We start from the raw sequence: 24,555 nt of genomic DNA, 5'->3' as shown, positions 1-24,555 counted from the left end.
GAGAAGTAAAAAGAAAGTGCAGTCAGGGCAGCTTTTAAAAATTTTAGAATTAGGAATTTCCATCGTGGCTCAGTGTTTAACAAACCCAACTAGGAACCATGAGGTTGCGGGTTTGATCCCTGGCCTTGCTCAGTGGATTAAGGGTCTGGCATTGCCGTGAACTGTGGTGTAGGTCACAGACACGGCTCGGATCCCGAGTTGCTGTGGCTGTGGTGTAGGCCGGCAGCTGCAGCTCCTATTCAACCCCTAGCCTGGGAACTTTCATATGCTGCAGGTGTGGCCCTGAAAAAAAAAGAAATAATAACTCATATTTAAGTGATTATAATGAGACTCAGACTTTATTCAACCTACAGTTAAAATCTATATTTTCATCAATGGAATTATTAAGGCATGCTTCTATTGTTGATAACCACTTAAAGCACCTTAGGTTATTTATATCTTAAACTTACAGTATAGAATGATTTCTTGAATGTTAGTGTATATTAACATGACTTGTCACTTTCTCTCTGAAGCATCATATTCTCGAAAAGATAAAGACCAAAGAAAGCAGCAGGCAATGTGGCGAGTTCCCTCTGATTTAAAGATGTTAAAAAGACTCAAAACTCAAATGGCTGAAGTTCGATGTATGAAAAGTGATGTAAAGAATACACTTTCAGAAATAAAAGGCAACAGTGCTGCTTCTGGAGACATGCCGGCAAGTCTTCTTTCTGCTGACCAGGCAGCTCTGGCTGCGTGTGGAACCGAAAACTCTAGCAGATTACAGGATTTGGGAATGGAGCTCTTGGCAAAGTCTTCAGTTGCCAATTGTTACATACGAAATTGTAAGTGAAAAAGATCTCATTAGTTTTGTTTCTCCACGTGTCGTTTGGGAAGCTAGAGGACAGAGTAAAAATATTTTAACATTTACCTTATAGTGAGTTAAGACTACAAATACATATAACCTTTTTCTCCCATCCAATACTGATTCTGTATTTTTTTACTATGTAATAGACCTAACATTTCTTTTTTTTTTTTTTTAACCTTTTTCTAGGGCCACTCCCACAGCATATGGAGGTTCCTAGGCTAGGGGTCTAATCAGAGCTGTAACCACCGGCCTACACCAGAGCCACAGCAACTCAAGATCAGAGCCGCTTCTGCAACCTACAGCTCACAGCAACGCCGGATCCCCAACCCACTGAGCATGGCCAGGGATTGAACCCGCAACCTCATGGTTCCTAGTCAGATTCATTAACCACTGTGCCACGACAGTAACTCCGACCTAACATTTCTTGATTGCTTATTCCATACTAGGCAACAAACAAGACAAAATCCTTAACCTCATGGATCTTGCATTTATGTATTCATGTTCATGTAATAGGAATCAGACATTAAAATACATAGACAAGTAAAGATAATTTCACTTGGTAAAAAGTACTGTGAAGGAAACCACAGAGGAGTGATGTGGGCAGAGCAGATGAGTGTGCTCTTCTACTGGGGTAGTCAGGGAAGCTCTGAGGAGGCAACATTTTAACTGAGGTTGAGAAGGTGGCAGCCATGCAGGGGGAACAGAACAGCAAATGTGAAGTCACGTATACAGGATTGGCTCTGCATGTTTGAAGGCTCAAAGGAAGACCAGTGTGGCCGAACATGGTGAACTAAGTATACGGGAGAATAAGTCAGAGAGGTATGCAGGCTCTGGATCAGGTAGAGTCTTAGACTTCAGTGAGGAGTTTGAATTTTATTCCGATTTTAGGAGGAAGTCTCTAGAGAATAAAAATCAGGGGGGTGTTTATGATCTAATTCGTCTTTTACAAAGGTTACTTTGCTTATTGTATGGAGAAGGATCTGAAAAGGGTTGAAAAGTGGGAGTTGTGAGACAGTTAACAACCTCTAACAATAGTTTACGTGAAATACGGTGACTTATTCTGGAGTTACTATACTGGGTAGGGGAACTTGCTCATAGTCTAGAAGCCTTTCTTGACAGAGGTTCCCACCTTTCTTAATTCTCCCAAAGATGGTATATAACTAGTACTATTGTAGATACAAAGGAAAGAAGTTAATCTATTATATACTGTGGATATTTTAGACCAGTAGGGCTCAGTTCTTTCCACAGCCCTTGTAACAAAGGTTTAGGGGAATTAAGAAACCAAGAATGATGCTTAAGTTTTTGGCCCAAGCAACTCAGTGACTGGTGATGTCATTAATTGAGATGCAGATCAAATAAGAAGCAGGTGTGGGGATTGTTGGGCCATATGGGTAGGAAGGCAAGAATTCTTTTTTTAAACTTGTTAGGTTTGAGATGCCTAGTAAAGTATCTCATAGGCAGTTGAATGCTGCTTAAATTTGAAGATTATGAAGTTAAAGCTGGGTATAAACGTTCAGGAGTCAACAGTATCATATGGTGTTTAAAGACAGGGTTCAAGGATGGAGGGAGTTTCGTGGAGAAGAGAAATTTTGACTCTGGGGCACTTAAGCATTTAAGGGCCTGGTAATGGAGAAGCCAGGAAAGGAAACTGAAAAGAGCAATCATTAAGATAGGAGGAAAAAATAGAGGGAATGAGATCTCAAGAAATTTTTTAAATGCGTCTCAAAAAGAAGTGGAGTGGTAATACCACTGAGAGGTGTCAAGATGAAGAGTGAGTGGCTCTTTTAAGAACCATTCCCCTGGAGGGGTATAGCAGAAGTGAATGTGGTGAGAATCTAGAGCATGTTTGCTCAGCTTCAAGAAATTTCACAATAAATTGGATGGTAACTAGAGGGGGTCAACACCCTCTTCAGTCAAGAAAGAGTTTATTTTCGTTTGCATTTTTTTCTGCCTTTTTTTTTTTTTTTTTTTTTAGGGCCGCACCTACAACATTATGGAAATTCCCAGGCTAGAGGTTGAATCAGAACTGTAGCTGCCGCCCTACACCACAGTCACAGCATCTCGAGATCCAAACCACATCTTCGACCTACACCACAGCTCATGGCAACGCCAGATCTTAATCCACTGAGTGGGGCCAGGGATTGAACCCTCATCCTCGTGGATTCTGGTCGGGTTCATTACTGCTGAGCCACAACGGGAACTCCCGTTTTCATTTTCTTAAACATATATTCTCTTTTCACCTGTGTTTGTGTGCGAGGGTGTGTGTGTGTGTGTGTGTGTGTGTGTTAAAATATACGTAACATAAATTTACCATTTTAACTATTTTTAACTGTGCAATTCAGTGGCATTTAAGTACATTCACACTGTTGTGCAGCCATCACCACTATTCATCTCTAGAACTTTTTCATCATCCCAAACTGAAATTTTATATTCATTGGACAGTAACTTGCCATCTCCCTCCCCCCGCCCCCCGGTAACCACTATTCTACTTTCTGTTTTCTATAAACTTGACTATTCTAAGTATCTTATATAAGTGGAATCATAAAATATTTGTCTTGTGTTTGACTTACTTCACTTTAGCACAATTTCTTCAAAGTTCACCCGTATGTAGCAAGTGTCAGAATCTCATTTCTTTTTAAGGGCTGAGTAAAATTCCCATGTATATGTGTATATATATATCACATAATTTTTATCCATTATGTGTTGATGGACATTTGGGTTGTTTCTACCTTTTTGCTGTGAATAATACGACTATGAACATGGATGTGCAAATATCTGTTAAAGTCTTTAATTTTGGGGGGCATACACCTAGAATGGGATTGCTGGTTCATATGGTAATTCTATGTTTTAAAGGTTTTTTTGTTGTTGTTGTTGCCTTGAGCTGTAGTGTAGGTCACAGACACAGCTCAGATCCCATGCTGTGGCTGTGGCGTAGGCCTGCAGCTGCAGCTTTGATTCAGCTCCTAGCCTGGGAACTTCCATATGCTACAGGTGCAGCCCTAAAAAAATTTAAAAAATAAATAAATAAAATATTAATGCTTGGTACTGATGGCAGTAATACCACAGAGATGAATAAGAGAGGGGATAATTGCCAAATACGTAGGATTCTCTTAAATAAAGATGACAATTTAATAGAAAAATGAGTGAAGATTGTGATTAGGCTGTTAATGTAAGAAGAAATACAAGGACAATAAATGTCTGAAAAGATACTCAACCATATCCAGTTGTCAAGGAAATGACTTTGGGGGGAGGGGCATCTTTTTAAAGCTGTACCTGGGGCATATGGAGGTTCCCAGGCTAGGGGTCGAATTGGAGCTATAGCTGCCAGCCTACACCATGGCTACAGTAGCGTGGGATCCCAGCTGCATCTTTGATCTACACTGTAGCTTGCAGCAAGCTCAGATCCTTAACCCACTGAGCAAGGTCGGGGATCAAACCCGCATCCTCATGGATACTAGTGGGATTTGTTACCACTGAGCCACAACGAGATCTCCTGGAAAATGACAATTTAAAACCAAAAGAAATAATGCTTTTTGGATGGACTTTTATAAAAAGCTTTTGTTACGTATTTCTGTTGTCACTTTTTTTTTTTCTGCTGAACATGAAGTTTTAAATATTTTATTTTTGACAACTGTATCGTATTCGGTTTGGGGGTTTAATATTATTTGGAAGGCCTTTTCAACTCCAAGTTTATAAAAGCAGCAATTTTCTTCTAGTTCTGTTTCTGTTTTTAAACGTTTTTTACATTTAGGTCATTATTCCATATATAATTTGATTTCTGTGATGGTGTATGAGGTAAGTTCAGTGATTTATCCTTTCATCCCACTCCCTCCACCCAAATGAAACATGTTTTTTAAAGGATTCAGTCTGTCCAATATTATGAAATTCGTCCTGTATTTTATAGGCCACATTCCTATATTTACACTGTTGTGTTTTAAAATTCTTTGATAGAGGTTGAACCAGGTGAAATTTGCCAATATGTGACCTTTTTTAACATAAAAAAACAAGTTTGGCATTGTTCAACCAAGTAGTTGAGCCATTGTAGTTTTATAGTTTATAAGACTGTGATATGTTTGCCTTCACTTTATTTTTGTTTTGAAAAATACACATGTACTCTTCCAGAAAAAAATTTGACTGGAATTGTGTTACATTTTAATGCATTAGTTAATCTTTTTACTTTATTTTTACAATTAAGACCTTTATTAACAGGTGCTTGGTGCTTGCAGTTTGTTGACTTTTTTGGAGAAATCAAGCTGTAAATTTTTATTACAATAATTAACATTTAGTTTGGGGAATTGACATCTTTTCAGTACCAAAGCATTCATGTGTATGAATGTGGTATTTCCATGTATTCAAATTATTTGTTATATACATATACTTTTTCAGAGCTTTAGTTTTCTTCATGTAAGTTCTGTATGTCTTGTTATATTTATTTTTAGATATATTGTAACTTAAGTTGCTGTGTGATGAGATCTTTTTTCCCCCTACAATATTTTTAAATTATTTGTCACTGACATACAGGAAGACTTTTTATATGTTTATTTTGTATTCAGCCCACTTACTGACTTTTTTTTTTTCCTTTGTCTTTTTAGGGCCGCACCTGTGGCACATGGAGGTTCCCAGGCTAGGGGTTGAATCGGAGCTGTAGCCACCGGCCTACGCCAGAGCCACAGCAACGCAGGATCTGAGCTGCGTCTGCAAACTACACCACAACTCATGGTAACACCGGTTCCTTAACCCAGTGAGCAAGGCCAGGGGTTGAACCCACAACCTCATGGTTCCTACCTAGTCAGATTCATTTCTGCCGTGCCATGATGGGAACTCCCTGACTTTCTTAATTCTAGGTTTTTTACTCAATTGTATTGAATTTTCTAAGTAGATATATCTGTCATCAGCAAATAACCTTAGGTTATCCACTCCTTTCTTGCTTATTTACTTTTCATATTGCTTTGTCTAGGCAGGGACCTCAGAACAATGTTAACTAGTAGCAATAATAGAATTTTTGTAAAGTTTTCAGCTCTATTTAGGAATTCTTCTCGTTTTATCTCATTAAGTTCAAATTTTGCTGTGTGTTTCAAAAGGTAGTTTTTATCAAGTTAAAGGTTCTGTTTCTAACAATAATGGTTAACATTTACTGTTTATAGTGTACCAGATATCCTGACTGTTCTAAGTCACTATGTAGGCATAAGTAAAATTGAGTTATAGTTTCATTATAATATTCTTCATCCATTTGAGTCTGATTTTATGCCAGTTTCATGGCATAAAATCAGAAGCTTTTGTCCCTTTTTGTGCTGTAAAATTATTTTAACACGTTATCTGCTCCTTAAAAGTTGAATGAAATTCACCCATAAAACTAGGAGTTCCCGTCATGACTCAGCAGTTACTGAACCTGACTAGCATCCGTGAGTACACAAGTTCAATTCCTGGCCTCGCTCAGTGGGTTAAGGATCTGGCGTTGCTGTGAGCTGTGGTGTAGGTTGCAGATGCAGCTTAGATCTGGTGATGCTGTGGCTGTGGTATATGCCCGCAGCTACAGCTCTGATTCGACCCCTAGCCTGGAAACCTCCATACGCCTCACGTTTGGCCCTAAAAGACACACACACGCAAACTATCTAGTAGTTCTTTCAGGCATGGAACCTTAACAGCTTTTTTCATTTTTATATATTTATTGGTCTCATATTTCTACTACCTTTTTTTTTGGTTGGGGGGCGGCACACCTGCAGCACGTGGAGGTTCCAGGCTTGGGGTCAAACTGGAGCAGTAATCACCAGCCTACACCACAGCTCATAGCAAGGCCAGGTCCTTAACTCACCGAGCAAGGCCAGGGGTCAAGCCCAAAACCTCATGGTTACTAGTCAGATTCGTTTCTGTTGCGCCAAAACAGGAACTCCTGATTTTCTTTTTAATCCAATAATATTTCATAGTTTATAAGTGTTTGAGTGGTTTTTGTTTTTTGTTGGATTTTTAGGGCTGTACCTGTGGCATATGGACGTTCCTAAGCTAGTGGCTGAATCGGAGTTGTAGCCATGGGCCTCTGCCACAGCCAGAGCCATACCAGATCTGAGTGGCGTCTGCAACCTACACCACAGCTCACGGCAACGCCAGATCCTTAACCCACTGAGTGAGGCCAGAGATCAAACCTGTGACCTCATGGATGTTAGTCTTGTTCATTACTGCTGACCCACAATAGGAACTCCAGGGTGGTTATTTTTTTGTTAATAATTTAATTTCATTGAAATTGGGTTTTGTGTCTGGTATGATTTTTATTTTGGAGTTCATTGTAAGTTAAAACTGCTCCACAAGCAGCAAAGTGGAAATGCTTTTGGCATTAACCCCCCCCCCAAAAAAAAAAACAGTTGGGGCCAGAGTGTTCTATTTGTTTTTGGACACAGTAGATGGAATTCCTTCCATGTATAAGATTAAACCTTTCTCTGACTGCCTAGATAATAAGTTTTGTGCTATTTTTTACCATAATCAGAAGTGTTTTAAAATGTCTTTTCAGCTGCAAATAAGAAGAGTAATTCACCCAAGCCAGCTCGGTCCAGTATAGCAGGTAGTCTATCACTTCGAAGAGCAGTAGACTCTGGGGAAAATAGCCGTTCTAAGGGAGACTGTCAAACTCTATCTGAAGGTAATTTTGGAGAGTTTAGAATATAATTTTAGTAGGTGGATGTCTGGTATTCTTGTAAGACAGCTTTAGAACTCTAAAAGCACCAAAAGCTGAAACTCAATTTGAAGCTCTTTCATCACACAATAGAACAGACCCATCAATAAGAAAATGCCATCATTAGATACCATATTCTGGACTCCTGAATTTTATTTCATTTCATTTCATTTATTTATTTATTTTTATTTATTTATTTTGTCTTTTTAGGGCTGTGCCCACAGCATTTGGAAATTCCCAGGCTAGGGGTTGAATTGGAGCTGCAGCTGCCAGCCTACACCACAACCCCAGCCATGCGGGATCCAAGCTATGTCTGCAAACTACACCACAGCTCATGACAATGCCAGATCCCTAACCCACTGAGCGAGGCCAGGGATCAAACCCGAATCTTTATGGTTACTAGTTGGGTTCATTAACTGCTGAGCCACAATAGGAACTCCAAGGACCGCTGAATTTTAAATAGCTGGCATCAAAAAGATGGGGATATATTTTAAAATTGTTTTTGAGTTTTCCTGCAGTTTAAAAATCTTTGTGTAATGAGATCTCCTAAAGTGGAAGCTAGAAAACTTTTTGTTTGTTTGCCTTCTTTCTGACTATCCCCTTCCTTTTCTGAAGGATCCCCAGTAAGCTCTCATTCTGGGAGCCGGCACAGTCCTCCCCGCGCTTTGACACATGGCAGTGTCAATGACATTCTGCCAAAATCTGAAGACCGGCAGTGTCAAGCTTTGGATTCGGATGCTATTGTGGTTGCAGTTTTCAATGGCTTACCTACTGTTGAGAAAAGGAGAAAAATGGTCACCTTGGGGTAAATTAAGTTCTTTTGTTTATGTAGTAGAATAATAGCTAAAAAGCTTTGTTTGGCACTTTATAAGACTGCTACCTAATGAGCAAAATAAATTTGCACTTTGTTAAGTTTTTAGCAGACAATTTGTTGTATTAAAAATGTAACCTTTGGAGTTCCCATTGTGGCTTGTGGTTAACAAACCCGACTAGCATCCATGAAGGCTCGGGTTCGATCCCTGGCCTTGCTCAGTGGGTTAAGTATCTGGCATTGCTGTGAGCTGTGGTGTAGGTCACAGGCATGGTGAGGATCCCACATTGCTGTGCCTGCAGTGTAGGCTGGTAGCTACAGTTCCAATTCAACAACTAGCCTTGAAACCTCCATATGGACTTAAAAAGACAAAAGACAAAAAATATGTAACTTTTAAGGAGTTCCCGTTGTGGCTCAGCAGATTAAGTACCCGACTAGTGTCCATGAGGACGTAGGTTCAATCCCTGGCTTTGCTCAATGGGTTAAGGATCCAGTGTTGTTGCAAGCTGTGGCATAGGTTGCAGATGTGGCTTGGATGTGGCTGTGGTATAGGCCAGCAGCTGCAGCTCTGGTTCTACCCTAGCCTGGGAATTTCCATGTGCTGCAGGTTTGGCCCTAAAAAAAAAAAAGTAACCTTAAAGTATCAGAGACCTTACTTTTTTTTTTTCTTAACAGAATGAGATAGTCCTGGTAGTTGTTTAAATATGTTAGAGCTCATTTTCACCGAATTAGGATAATAATATTGTATAACCTTGTGTGAACTATGCCTTTTGAGATTTTTGTTTTTTGTCAACTTTTTTTCCATTTCTCCCACGCTTTTCAAAGACATTCATGCTGGGTTGTATTATGTCCCTTAGGTCTTTTACATGAATTTCATGTGGAACAAAGCATTTCTAGCAATTTTAACACTGCTTTTCTGCTTTCATCTCATTTTTTTTTTTTCCTCTGTGAAGGTGTCCTCCAAAACTCTCATTTGGAATCTTCCCAAAAGATTTGCATATATGGTCATCGGTACCTTTATCTCTCTCCCAGGAAAGAAACTCAAATCCCAGCCACGTCAGTTAAACTTGCATCTATTCAAAAGAGAGTGATTGTGGAAAGTATTGTCTGTGAATGTGCTCAATTAATTAATATCCTTCTGATCTAGGTTACGGATATTAAATACATTTCTAATTTTAAACAATGGAATAGTTCTACCTTGGAGACTGAAAAGAACTTTCAATTAAATTTAGAGAAAGATTAATATCCCTTAAGTTTTTACTTAAAATTTTATAGAATTTTAAGATCTGGATAATTACCAAATCTACAAGGACAGATGGTGGCTTAGTTTTCTGTTTCAATTCAAGCTTGAGCAGTGGAAAGGTGTTATAATCATTAAAGATTGTCTTGTCCTCCCCGTTACCCAACCTGTTTGTTTGTTTGGTTGGTTTTTGCTTTTTAGGGCCGAATCTACAGCATATGGAAGTTCCCAGTCTAAGGGTTGAATTGAAGCTACAGCTGCTGGCCACAGTCACATCTGCAACCTACACCACAGCTCATTGCAACGCCGGATCATTAACCCACTGAGCAAGGCCAGGGATCGAACTTGTGTTTTCATGGGTTCTAGTCAGATTCATTACTACTGAGCCACAATGGGAACTCCCCAACCTGGATTTATACATGTTCCTTTCAAGGTGAAGCTGCAACTCACTTTTATGTTTTATTTTGGAGACTTAAATCTGCCGTTAGTCATAATGTTTAAATGTGTATGAATGTACACTTTGGTCTAAACTGTAAAATCCTTTATAAATGTGTAAAGCTCTTAGCTAAAACCCTCATTTTTAATAATGGTTAATTATATCATTAGTCTGGCTTATGTGATGTTTTCCAGCTGTGTCTTTTTTCCTTGCCTGATTTAAGTTAGTGTAAACAAAAATTTTAAATACTAACAACAAATCATTCAAAAAATAGAAGTTAAAAAAGAATATTAAGTTAAAATTCTCCATTTTGATTCCCATCTGCTTTTATTTCCAATCCCCTGCCCACATACATTCCTGCTGTTCTTAATTATTCTTCTTCTGGCCACAGCCATGGCATGTGACAGTTCCCAGGCCAGGGATTGAACCCACACCGTAGCAGTGACCTGAGCTGCCACAGGGCCAAGGCCATATCCTTAACCCATTGCACAACAAGGGAAATCGCTGTTCTTAATATTTTATACATGCTGTATCTCCTCAGTTTTTATGCATATTTTAAGTAACTGTGACCATATAGGTTTTTTAATACAAAAGGTGCACCTTGTTTTTTCACTTAGTGTATCTCAAGTCTTTCCATATTGATGAGAATATATTATTTAGGCCTTCTATTTACATTTTTTTTTTTTTTGTCTTTTTGTCTTTTTTGTTGTTGCTATTTCTTGGGCCGCTCCCGCGGCATATGGAGGTTCCCAGGCTAGGGGTTGAATCCGAGCTGTAGCCACCGGCCTACGCCAGAGCCACAGCAATGCAGGATCCGAGCCGCGTCTGCAACCTACACCACAGCTCACGGCAACACCGGATCGTTAACCCACTGAGCAAGGGCAGGGACCGAACCCGCAACCACTGCGGATTCGTTAACCACTGCGCCACGACGGGAACTCCTACATTTATTTTTAAACAGGAACTTTTACTGGGATGATTGTAGATTCATAAGCAGTTATAGGAAATAATAACTGTGTACCTTACCTAGTTTCCCCTAATGGGAGCATTTTGCAAAATGCTGATCCATCGTCATAACCAGGATATTGACATTTATGCAGTCTACCACTTTATAACCTTTCATTGTGAGTCTTCTAGTGAAAATTTTAAGAATTAAACTTGAATTTAGCATTAAACACCAGTGCCCTATACCTACTTAGTTTCCTTAGTTTCTGGACAAGAAGACAATCTAGATTATTATATCCCTGACTAGTTATACAAAAATATCAGGTTATTTTCTTTCTCTTTGAGGACTAATGCTAAAGGAGGTCGTCTGGAAGGAATGCAAATGACTGACTTGGAAAATAATTCTGAAACTGGGGAATTACAGCCTATACTACCCGAAGGAGCTTCATCTGCCCCAGAGGAAGGTAAGGAATGATAAAGCCATAATTGGGTGGGAGGCAGAATAATGATTTTTTTTTATTTTTTTTTTTTTTTTGGTGGTGGTGGGGAGTAGTGGGTATAATAAAAAATTACTGAGATATCTGTCTGACATGCTTGATCTGAAAACAGCCTTCAGTGTTCCACTAAGTTTGATTTACTAAGATGTTGAGCATGGGGGAAGGCAAAACGGGTAACTGACTACATAAAGGGACACTTATTAGAAGGGGCACTTGCAGGGGGAAAGATCTGTAGATACTTCATTTGCTCATTCATTAAATGTGTTATGCCACCTACAGGTAGACATTGCTTTTTGGCTATATATGAAAAGACAAAATTGGATATGTGCACTGTCTTATGGGAAAACCATACCCCCAAACAACTAATTAGAGTAGTAAATGTTAAGTACCTCATCTTTTAAAGATTAACTCATCTTTAATTAGTTGTGATTAATGTTCATGGATTGCTTGCTCTTAGAGAAGTATTCCAAAATTTAACTACTTAAAAAAAATCCTTTGTGTGGTAATCAACTTCTCTCTGCTAGTTTATTCTCAGTTACATTTCTGGTATTCTTCTACATGTTCTTCCAGGTTCATTATGCTTTATCTAAAAGCATAGAACACATTTTGTAATTTTGAGTTAATGGAAGCTGCTTGAAACAAGGCTGTGTATGTTGTCCTTGCTTGTCCTTTATTTGTTAGAAAAATACATCAACTTTATTAATGATATTTGACATTGAAGTTTTTTTCATTTCTCAGTGGAACTGTGCCACCTACCACCTCTGCACTCATTTAAATTTTCAACAATTGATGAATTGTAGCTCAGAGCATATATAACAGGTGCCAGCATCTACCTCTGGCTGCCCTGAGAATATGTGTGGGTGGTGGTGTGTTCAGGTTCTTTAGTTAAAGAACACTAAACATTTTGATCTTTCCTCTTTGTTGGTGCTCCTGTGGCAGGCATCATTATCTCGGTAGATGAGATTTAATGGAAAAGATATTTAAAATGAAATGTTGTTTTGTTGTTTTTTTAATTTTATTTTTTTGTCCACACCGTGGTCCACAGACATTCCTAGGCCAGGGATAAAACCTGAACTGCAGCATTGACCTGAGCTGCAACATTGACAACTCTGGGTCCTTACACACTGAGCCACAGAGGAACTGCTAAAGTGAAGTGTTGATTATTATAACATTAGGGGGAAAATATCATGATTGTTGATCTTTATAGAACTGACCTGTAGGGATTAGCTAGTTTCCATGTATTTGTACATGCTGATTATAAATTTTAGTGCCTTAAATTTTTGTAGCAAGTGCTGTAATTATAGGATCCTTTTATTTATGCAGCGTTTGTGTACTGCTTCTAATTTGCCTGGCATTGTTTTGATGCTGGTGATAAAGTAATTCCTGGACCTACTGCTTAATTTAGTGTTTTCTGCTTGACACCATTGACATTTTAGGTGAGGTGATTCTTTGTATTAGAGGGCTGCCCTGTGTATGGTAGAATGTTTAGAAGCATTCTTGGTTTTTAACCACTACCTACCAGTAGTACCACCTCTGAATTACAGTAACCAAAAATATTTCCAGATATTGCCAAATGTCCTCTGAGAGGCAAAATCATCCCCAGTTGAGAACCACTGGTTGAGTTGAATAACTCAGCTAGGGGTGCCAACTCCTTAAGGGTCAGGTGCCAGAGTTACAGATGGGACCAGGTTGTAGTTCTTGGGTACACTGGATATGCGTAGGCGATGGTGGGAGCTGGGCCGGGAGAGCAGTTGAAAAACCAGCCATCAGGGGAGTTCCCTTGTGTTGTAGTGGTTAGGACTTGGCACTTTAATTATGTAGCCTGGGTTCAGTTCCTGATCTGGGAACTGGGATCCCACATCAAGCCACTGGATGCTGCAGCCAAATGAAAAAATAAAGGAATTCCCTAATGGCTTATGGGATTAAGGATCTGGTATTGTCAGCTCATAGCAGTGGCTCAGATTCTGTCCTTGGCCTGTGAACTTCTGTGTGCCATGCGTGTGGCCAAAAATAAAAAGTAAAAGCAAGAAAGGAGAAAAAATAAACCACTGCTTAGGTATCAGAGGCCAGTTAATAGCCAATTTTAACTCATTCTATGAGACCACCATCACTCTGATACCAAAACCAAAGATGCCACAGAAAAACTTACAGACCAATTTCACTGATGAACATAGATGCAAAAATCCTCAACAAAATGCTAACAAACCAAATCCAACAATACATTAAAAGGATCGTACATCATGATCAAGTGGAATTTATCCCAGTAATGCAAGGATTCTTCAATAACTGCCTTCACCTCAAAAATTCACAACATGTCAGCAATTTTTTAGGTAAATAGCTAGTTAGCACTGCAAAAAGTTTTGACATTCGTTCCATTTCTTTTTCAAAGCTAATCATTAACAGCTTATTCTCAACTGGAAAAAGGCATTTTCCTGACTACATTTAGGACCGCTTATGCACTTTCAAGTGCGTGAACCTGAGATGTAGTACTAAGTGGTCAGTCTTTTCCTTATTTAAGGAGTGTTATGGTGATATAAAGACCTACATACAGGCCAATTTCACTGATGAACATAGATGAAAAATCCTCAACAAAATACTAGCAAACCAAATCCAACAGTACTTTAAAAGGATTGTACATCATGACCAAGTGGGATTTATCCCAGGTATTCAAGGATTCTTCAATATCCGCAAATCAATCACTGTGATATACCACATAACAAACTGAAGAATAAAAACCATATGATCCTCTCAATAGATGCAGAAAAAGCCTTTGACAAAATCCAACACTCATTTCTGATAAAAACACTTCAGAAAGTGGGCAAAGAGGGAACCTACCTCAACATTACCAGAAAACTAACAGCTCATCAATGAATTTGGCACAGTCACGGGATACAAAATTAATACACAGAGATAGACTGCATTTCTGTATACTAACAATGAAAGGTCAGAAAGAGAAATTAAATAAGCAATTCTGTTTACCATCACATCCAGAAGAACAAAATACCTAGGAGTAAGCCTACCTAAAGAGACAAAAGACCTGTATCCTGAAAACTATAAGACACTGATGAAAGAAATCAAAGATGACACAAATAGATGGAAAAACATACCATGCTGCTGGATTGGAAGAATCAGTATTGTCAAAATGACTGTGCTACCCAAGGCAATCTACAGATTGAATGCAACCCCTATCACATTACCAAGGACATTTTTCAAAAAACTAGAACAAAATATTTTAAAGTTTGGAAGCACAAAAGACCCAGAATAGCCAAAGACATCCTGAAAAAGAAAAATGGAGCTGGAGGAATCAGGCTCCCAGACTTAAGACTATACTACAAAGCAGCAGTCATCAAAACCGTATGGTACTGGCACAGAGACAGAAATATAGATCAGTGGGACAGATAGAAAGTCCAGAATTCAACCCATGCACCTACAGCTAACTAATCTATGACAAAGGAGGCAAGAATATACAATGAAGAAAAGACAGTCCATTCGATAAATGGTGCTGAGAAAACTGGACAGCCACATATAAAAGAATGAAATTAGAACACCCCGTAACACCATACACAAAAATAAACTCCAAATGGATTAAAGACTTAGATATAAGACCAGATACTATAAAACTCTTAGAGGAAAACATAGGCCAAACACTCTCCAACCTAAATTAGCAACATCTTCTCAGATCTACCTCCTAGAGTAATAACAGTAAAAACAAAAATAAACAAATGGGACTTAACTAAACTTGAAAGTTTCTGCACAGCAAAGGAAACCCTAAACAAAACAAAAAGACAACCCACAGAATGGGAGGAAATACTTGCAAATGAATCGACTGACAAGGAATTAATCTCCAAAATTCATAAACACCTTCTGCAGCTCAATACCAAAAAAACAACCCCATCAAAAAAAATGGGCAGAAGATCTAAGAAGACATACGGATGGCCAAAAAACACATGAAAAGATGTTCAACATCACTCATCATTAGAGAAATACAAATCAAAACCACCATGAGGTACCACCTTACACCAGCCAGAATGGCCATCATCAAAAAGTCTACAAACAATAAGTGCTGGAGAGGGCCTGGAGAAAAGGGAACCCTATTACACTGTTGGTGGGAATGTAAATTGGTGTGGAAAACAATATGGAGATTACTCAGAAAACTAAAAATAGCACTACCATTTGATCCAGCAATCCCACTCCTGGGCATCTACCCAGAGAAAACCGTGACTTGAAAAGACACATGTACTCCAATGTTCATTGCAGCACTATTTTCAATAGCCAAGACATGGAAACACTCTAAATGTCCATCGACAGAGGAGTGTCTAAAGAAGATATGGTACATATACACAGTGGAGTATTACTCAGCCATCAAAAGGAACAAAGTAACGGCATTTTTAGCAACATGGATGGACCTAGAAATTACCATGCTAAGTGAAGTCAGTCAGACAATGAGACACCAACATCAAATGCTATCACTGACATGTGGAATCTGAAAAAAGGACACAATGAACTTCTTTGCAGAACAGATACTCACAGACTTTGAAAAACTTAGGGTTTCCAAAGGAGACAGTTTGGGGGGTGGGGGGATGCCTTGGGGGTGTGGGATGGAAGTCCTATAAAATTGGGTCGTGATGATCATTGTACAACTATAAATGTAATAAATTCATTTAGTAATAAAATTATTTTAAAAAAACACCCAAACCTGCAACTCTGTAAGTTACAGTAAACAGGCTAATCAGTAGTGCTACCGAAGCCCATCCTTGGAATTTGTTGCTATCTAAACAACTTGTTTACCACTAGAGGCTGGGCACTGAGGAGACTAACTGATAAGGCTGAAAGAAGGGCGGAGATGGGCTGAAGGAGCTCTGTGCCTTTTGGAATTTGCTTTGATCATGAGAGGAAAATGGGGCCTTCCTTACTGCTGTGGGTATTATTCTGTTATCAGCAGGAGCAGATTCTCAAGAAACCTTTATTTTTTAGACCAGTAAGCCTTGGGAAAAAAGTTGAGCAGGGTCATGTTAGACCTATGCTTAGGACAAACAAGCCTCTTTATTCTTGTCTGTTTTTTTTTTGTTTGGATTTTTTTTTAGGGCTGCACCTGTGGCATATGAAAGTTCCCAGGCTAGGGGTCGAATTGGAGCCGTAGCTACCAGCCTACACCACAGCCACATCAACGCCAGATCCAAGCCAAGTCTGTGACCTACACAGCAGCTCACAGCAACGCTGGATCCTTAACCCATGAGAGGACAGGGATTGAACCCAAGTCCTCATGGTTACTAGTCCGGTTTGTTACCACTGAGCTACAACAGGAACTCAAGGCTCTTTATTCTTGAGCAGAGTGCCTAAAAGAAAATTTTCTGGGCGTTCCCATTGTCGCTTAGCAGGTTATGAATCTGACTAGTATCCATGAGGACACGAGTTCAGTCCCTGTCCTCGCTTACTGGGTTAGAGGATCCAGTGTTGCCATGAGCTGTGGTGTAGGTCACAGACTTGGCATGAATCTCACATTGCTGTGGCTGTGGCCTACGCCGGCAGCTGATTCGACCCCTATCCTGGGAACCTCCGTATGCTGCAAGTGTGGCCCTAAAAAGACAAAAAAATTAAAAAAAAATTTTTTTAATTTTCTCTGCTAGATCACTGTAAATTGGTGTCTCTCTCCTCTTGCTCCCTCACCACTGGCAATCTGTTTGAAGAAACTTTAAAATAAGACATTCTTTGGAGTTCCTGTTGTGGCTCAGTGGAAACAAATCTGACTAGTATCCATGAGGACGCAGGTTTGATCCCTGACCTTGCTCAGTGGGTTAAGGATCTGGCGTTGCCATGAACTGTGGTGTAGGTTGCAGACGCAGCTCAGATTGGACCCCTAACCTGGGAACCTCCATATTCCGTGCTTGTGGCCCTAAGAAGACTAAATAAATAAAATAAGACATTCTTTGTATTACAAGTTGGGAATGTGGGACAACTCAGGTGGTCCTTAACTGCAGTATAAGCCTTGGTAAGAGTTTTAAGTGTAACACATTATTCAATAATTACCCAACAATGTTCACAGCATTTTCCAGCATTTGAATATTCACTGTAGGGTACAATTCTTGTAAATACCAGAAACTAAACAAAAATTTTAAAAGATATATACTGAATAAAGAGCTTGAAAAATATGATAAGTATTTAAAGAATAACTTAAAATTTGGGGAATTTCTGGGAATTCCAGTCTTGTTTGTGAATCCTGGAGGTTAGTATATGTCAGGAATTCAGAAACACTAAGCACCAATAGTCAAATTTGTGCTATAATTTCAGTAACTCATGTGGGTTTTAGAATTTTTAGCAGCAATTCCATGAAAAGGCCACAAGGTGGAGGTGGAGCTTCATGTAAGAAGCTGGTTTAGGCTCTAAACTATGTCATAGCAGGAAAGTTTTTTTCACTCTTCAGAGGAAAGAGATTTCAGAAGCATCCATACATGTAGACTACATCTTCAAAGCATTTAAGGTAGAAATAATACTATTCAAACTCTCCTTGAAAAATAGAAAAGGAATAAGCCATCTGGTTCTACAGTTTTCTTTGTTGGTAGTTTATTAAAATATCTATTCGGGTTATCTATTTTTATCTGAATGAATCTGGGTAATTTGAAAAAAAATCAAAGAATTTGTCCATTTCGTCGGCGTTCTTGGTTTCATGAGCATAATTTTTATACTGTTCCTTATTATCCTTTTAATGTCTGTAGAATCTGTAGTAGTGTCCCCACTTTTATTACTGATACTGCTGTTTTTGTTTGCTCTTCTTTTTTTCTTGGTCTGCCTAGAAGCTTTTCAATTTTATTGACCTTTTCAAAGAACTGTTTCACTGATGTCTCTTTCTATTGTTTTCCTGCTAATTATATTTCTGCTCTTTATTTCCTTCCTTTTACTTGTTTATTCTTCTAGAAAGAAGAAAGTTTCTACTTTCTACTCTTCTAGAAAGTTTCTTAAAATAGACAATCAGATCGTTACTTTGAGGCCTTTTTTCTTCTAATATAAGCCTTTAATGCTATAAATTTCTTCTTAAGCACTGCTCTAGCCATATCTCAAAACCTTTTTTGGTGGGGGGTTCTTTTTAGGGCCCCACCCATGGCATATGGAGGTTCCCAGGCTAGGGGTCGAATCAGAGCTGTAGCCAATGGCCTACACCACAACTCACAGCAACGCCAGATCCTTAACCCACTGAGCAAGGCCAAGGATCAAATCCTAGTCCTCATGGATGCTAGTCAGGTTCGTTAACCGCTGAGCCATGACAGGAACTCCACATCGCAAAACTTTTAATATGTTGTATTTTCATTCAATGCAAAATGTTTTCCATTAATTCTGGAAAATTCTCAGCCATTTTCTCTTAATATATTGTCTCTCCTTTTCTATTTCTGTAGCTGTTTAGGTGACACAAGTTGAACCATTTCCTTTTATCCTCTTGTTTCTTAACCTCTTTTTTATAATGGTCATCTCATTTTTATTTAATACTCTGGTTAGTTTCCTTAGTTCTGTCTTAAGTTTTTTAGCCTTGCTTAAATTCATCTGTTAATAGTTTGAGCTATATCTTTCATTTCTAAAAAGTCTATTTAGTAATTTTTAAGAAATCTTTTTTGTTTACACATTAAACAGAATTATGTAGTCTCTTTCAAGTTTTTTTGTTTGTTTTGTTTTTTTTGTTTGTTTTTGACCGTGTCTGTGGCAAGTGAATGTTCCCGGGTCAGGGATTGAACCCACACCACGTTAGAGACCTGAGCTGCTATGGTGGCAATGCTGGATCCTTAACCCGCTGTCCCTCGAGGGAACCTTCTTCAAATTCATTTATTTTATTAAGAATTCATGATATTAGAGTTCCTGTCATGACTCAGTGGTAACAAACCCGACCAGTATCCATGAGGACACAGGTTCAATCCCTGGCCTTACTCAGTGGGTTTAGGATCTGGTATTGCTGTGAAGGTCACAGGTGAGGCTCAGATCTGGCATTGGTGTGCTGTGGCATCGGCTGGCAGCTGCAGCTCTGATTTGACCCCTAGCCTGGGAACCTCCATATGCTGCAGGTGAGGACCTAAAAAGACCAAAAAAAAAAAAAGAGTTCGTGATATCATCCTTCTGTTTGTATGTCTGCTGATTCTTACTTCAGGTGGGCTGGTTGCCTTGTTTATAAATTTTGATCAGAACATACTTTTTTGAGACTTCCTCTCCCCCTTGTGAGAATTCTTTTTTTTCCCTCCCTGTGATAATTCTTGCAACCTGGATTGTAGAAGCTTCCCCACCAGAGAGGTCATTGAGATATGTTTCAGGAGTGTTCATGAGCATTTTTATATCTGCTTAGTCTGTGGCAGATAATTTCATCATCTCTTTCCTCTTAGCATTGATGTTTGTTTCTTGTCTTTACCTGGTTTTTCGTATACTAAAGCAATTTTGGATTGTATCATGGACATTTTCAATATGATTTTTTGAGACTCTGGGTCTTATTTAAATCTGCCAATTTGTTGATGCTTTAGATTCTCGCTTACACCAATATGCTTTCCCTCTTTACTTTTCATAGTTCAAAGGGCTGCTTCATGCATTCTGTCCAGGTTTTATAGCTGCTTTCAGTGGGAAAGATATAGTGGAATGTGCTTACTCTGTCTTACCTAGAACCTACCCTCCAGAGGATTTTATGTTGGCGTTATTCCAATAACACTACCTTCTGACCAGTTTTACATTGCTTTCCTATAACTTGAACCTCAACTCTAAATCCCAATCCTGAATTAACCACACAGGCCTTAATTTGAATTCTGAGCTGAGCTGAGCTCAGAGACGAGATGGAATTCCTTGTTGTCTTCTTCCTGTACGGTAGATGGGATTTTTTAGTTTAATCTTTCAGCAAAAATTTTAGTTGTATGCAAGGAGTGCAATTTTAGTCTCAATTTCACTCCCCCACTAGTTTTCTTTATCCTTTTTTGTCTCTATTCCCTCTTTTAACAATCAACTGCACAGGAGTTCCTGTTGCAGCACAGTGGAAACGAATCTAACTAGGAACCATGAGGTTCTGGGTTTGATCCTTGGCCTTGCTCAGTGGGTTAAGGATCTGGCATTGCCATGAGCTGTGGTGTAGGTCACAGATGCGGCTCGGATCTGGTATTGCCGTAAGCTGTGGTCTAGGTCACAGACACGGCTTGGATCCCAAGTTGTTGTGGTGTAGGCTGGCGGCTAGAGCTCCGATTTGACCCCTAGCCTGGGAACCTCCATAGGCGGTGGGTGCAGCCCTAAAAAAGCAAAAAAAAAAGAAAATTAACTGCAGAAAACCAAAATTGGAGGCCCAAACAGGTTAATAACTCATTTGTCGCTAGAATTACTGAATTTTTATACACACATAGATATAAGTGTAAATGTGAATTTGTGTTTATGCATGTTTATATTTGTATGTGTCTTAGGCTAGAAACTATCTGCTTTGAATCAGAATTAAAAGAACTCCTGTTATAGAATTCCCGCTATGGCACATTGGGTTAAGAATCCAATTGCAGTGGCTTGGGTCACTGTGGAGGCATGTGTTCAGTCTCTGGCCAGGAAACTTCCATATGCTGTGGGTACAGCCATTAAAAAAAAAAAAAAAAAAAGAGGAAAGAAAGGAAAAAAAGAGCTCCTGTTATCTCTTATGACTCTAGAAAAAACCCTGTGTCCCTGTGTTTTCTTTGGAAAAAATATTCTAAATATAATGAAATTAAGAGTGGTTTCAAATTGTAACTTTTAAGGTACTGTGGAAGGGGCGCTTTTAATTTTTGAGAACAAAAAATAAACATTGCTCTAAATAAAGAAGACTGGGGTTTGTGTCGTTACTTTTTCTTTAGTTTTCATGGTGTCTTCTGTTATCTTGGCATCCAGTGTAAAATTCAGTAGGAGTCTCAGTTTAGGATGGGATCACCTTTTTCTTGCAGTGGTTTCTTGTCAGAAACATGCTCTCCCCTTCTTTCCTGCCAGGAATGAGTAGCGACAGTGATATTGAATGTGACACCGAGAATGAGGAGCAGGAAGAGCACACCAGCATGGGCGGATTTAGCGACTCTTTCATGGCACAGCCCCCAGATGAAGGTACAACACATGGTGTCATTTCACAGGGATTAATAAAACCATCTCTTCTGCTGTGGCTGCTTCCTTTGCTTCTGTTTCTGCTTCTGCTTTAGCTTTTTCTGCTTTGCTGCTTCTGCCTCTTTTTCTTTTTTAAATTATTGTCATTTGTGAGGTATCTTCTATGGGGTAAACCAAATGGCGAGTCCTGAAAAGATAACTTTTTCTGACCTCTTCGAAATGCATGCGGATTTTGGAATCATCAATTTTTATTCCCTCATTCTCCCAAAAAAAGTCTTAAGAAAAAACTCACTAAGAGGAACCCATTGTTACTGGGTTTTTTTTGTTTGTTTCAGATGTACAACAGGATATAATATACGTATCCCTTACAAATGATCACCACGATAAGCTAACATTCATCACCCATCACCCATTGTTAACATTTTATCCAGAGACCTTGACGATCAACCTGAGCGTTCCTCTATAAGAGTTCCTGGAATGACAGCATTGTCAGGCTTGGGTTAATTGTCAGCTTTATATTTTACATACTTCCCTGATATTCTAGTGTCTTTTTCATTATAGATCCAGGCATTTGATGATTGTTAGGAATTAAGATACTCTTAGTAATTTCCTCTGCTTGTAAATGAAGGAACCAGATTTGGAGCAAGATATTTTGAGTGCTGATATGTTTTACATTTGTAGTGATAGTTTCATGTGCAGTTTAATTGACTTTGAAATACATTTTATATTTACAAAATCAGTCTTCAGAGTGTACAGCATTGTCACTTCCTGTTCCCTTCTTCAGCTGCTCCCACAGTGTCCCCAGGAGGATAAAGTGAGGCAGTGCATTTCATCTTTTAATTGTGGGCACCTAGAACACATTTTGGTTTTTTCTCCATCATTTTCTCTTTTTTTTTTTCCCTTTTTATGTCTTTTGTGTCCATTGCAAAATGATCACCACAGTAAGTTAACATTCATCACCCATTGTTAATATTTTATCCAGAGACCTTAATGATCAATCATAAGGATTATATGGAGGTTCTGAGGCTAAGGGTTGAATCGGAGCTCTAGCCGCCGGCCTACACCACAGCCACAGCAACCCCGGATCCTTAACCCACAGAGCAAGGCCAGGGATTGAACCCACATCTCATAGATACCAGTCAGGTTTGTTAACCACTGACTCACGATGGGAACATCTCTCCTTCATTTCCCATTTGTGTTTGCTTACACTCGATTCAGATCAAAAATTCTCTCAAACAGATTTGTTCACAACCTACCACGTGTTTATCATTTAAGTAACGTACTTCGTGAGATCATTCAGAGATGTGGAAAAGCAAATACTGGTCTTTTAAAAATGTTATCTTTTAAAAATGTTTTTATCCTAGATACACATTCCAGTTTTCCTGATGGTGAACAAATAGGCCCTGAAGATCTCAGCTTCAATGCTGATGAAACCAGTGGAAGGTAATTTTCAAATCAAGAGAACTGACTTGGCAAGCTATCTTGACCCTGAAAGTTGCTGTAGTTGGTGCTCAGACTTGTCATCAGTCAGATAATCAGATTTGGTCTTCTTTTTTCCATCACCTTTTCTTGAAATAGTAATTCTGAAACTTTAGAAAGTAGCACAGTTCTAATATAAGAAATTAGTACACAGGAAAAAATTAACAGCGTGGGAAGAATTCTATGTAATGTAATGAAATAACAGTGTAGTCCTCAGTTAATTTAGTAAATTAGTATATTCATAAAAGGCAGTCTGTCCGCTACAACAGAAGGTCAGTTAACTGCCAGAAAATGTACGTAGAGACAGTGCATGCGCTCAGTAACCTTCTCAGCATCGGTGCCCTTCTGTCCTTGGCTAGACCTCAGTTGTGTTTAAATGACTGCCTTTATTTTTGGGTTTTAGTTGTAGTTTATAGTTTCCTTAGTGCTTGTAGGTTAGTAGGCAGAAATGTTAATTATGTGTAGATTTTGCCCTGTAGATACTTTATGTGAATAACTGAAGTAACACTAGACTGAATCTCCTCTTTGGAAAATGTTGACTGACTGAGGTTAATTTATTTATCTTGTTTGTCCAAGTGCAGGCACACTGATTATGGCACATCATCTCTCTTTTGTGTGACTTCTACGAATGTAGTTTTAAATGAATTAAGCTAATGTGGATTGGTTATGTTCCTAGTCACATGAACACATGTAAGATCATCTAAAATTATTTCATTTTTTCTGCTTCTTACTAAACAACACAGTGCAACAAGTATTTTAAAACCTCTTTTCTCCTTTATTTTCATTAGTTGGACAATGATTTCAGTGTCAGTACATTTAAGGATTCATGCCTATTGCACAGTGGCTTATACCAAACTGTGGTGTAAAGTTTATTTTCATACTCAGAATTAGTCCAAAATAATTGCCAAACGTTACCGTTGTGCTCCTGCATTTGTTTTTGAGCTGCTATACCGTTTGTGAAAATTACACTGAAAGTTGACTAAGAGACTGTTGAAAAGCATGAATACATGTGAGAGGCAGCTCATCTGCTTATCTTATACTTAATATTTTTCCCTTTTCCATGTCTAGTGTCTTGCCGAATGCTGTGATTCATGGTTTGCTTTTGTTCAAAACAGTTTGCACTTTTTGTTAATAAAATGAACTTGAGAAAATGTTATGCCTCTGCAATTTATTAAAAGTGAGACAGGAAGCCCTTATTTTGCTGTTCATATTGCCTGTTCTTGAGCTTCTAGTAAATGCACAGGGAAGTTAGAAGACTTATTTATAATCTCCATAATGGTTGCTTTTTCTTCTTTTTTTTTTTTTTTTTTTTTTTGTCTTTTTGACTTTTCCAGGTCACTCCCACAGCACATGGAGGTTCCCAGGCTAGGGGTCTAATCAGAGGTGTAGCCGCCGGCCTACGCTACAGCCATAGCAATGCGGGATCCGAGACACGTCTGTAACCTACACCACAGCTCACGGCAACGCTGGATCCTTAACCCACTGAGCAAGGCAGGGACCAAACCCGCAACCTCATGGTTCCTAGTCAGATTCGTTAACCACTGCGCCATGACGGGAACTCCCTGCTTTTTCTTCTTAAA

The 24,555-nt window shown here is 38.9% G+C and overlaps 1 protein-coding gene across 9 annotated transcripts in view; it reads left to right on the top strand.

The window, feature by feature from the left end:
- The window catches only part of TRIM37 (tripartite motif containing 37), a 134,173-nt gene that overhangs the window by 94,792 nt on the left and 14,826 nt on the right, over positions 1-24,555 (top strand). For 4 of the 9 annotated variants that reach the window (XM_021067287.1, XM_013981116.2, XM_021067283.1 and 1 more), the window contains exons 19-24: positions 513-821; positions 7,347-7,475; positions 8,124-8,313; positions 11,286-11,404; positions 21,389-21,499; positions 22,861-22,939. In XM_021067287.1, coding sequence (XP_020922946.1) covers positions 513-821; positions 7,347-7,475; positions 8,124-8,313; positions 11,286-11,404; positions 21,389-21,499; positions 22,861-22,939 — 937 coding nt within the window. Of the gene's footprint in view, positions 1-512; positions 822-7,346; positions 7,476-8,123; positions 8,314-11,285; positions 11,405-21,388; positions 21,500-22,860; positions 24,129-24,555 lie in introns of those variants that run through there. The other 5 variants (XM_021067288.1, XM_021067289.1, XM_021067284.1 and 2 more) reach the window with 4 other exon arrangements.

This window comes from Sus scrofa, chromosome 12 (genome assembly GCF_000003025.6).
Source record: "Sus scrofa isolate TJ Tabasco breed Duroc chromosome 12, Sscrofa11.1, whole genome shotgun sequence".
Classification (NCBI taxonomy): Eukaryota; Metazoa; Chordata; class Mammalia; order Artiodactyla; family Suidae; genus Sus; species Sus scrofa.
Note: the sequence above shows the minus strand (reverse complement) of the source record. Positions and strands in the feature narration are given on the sequence as shown.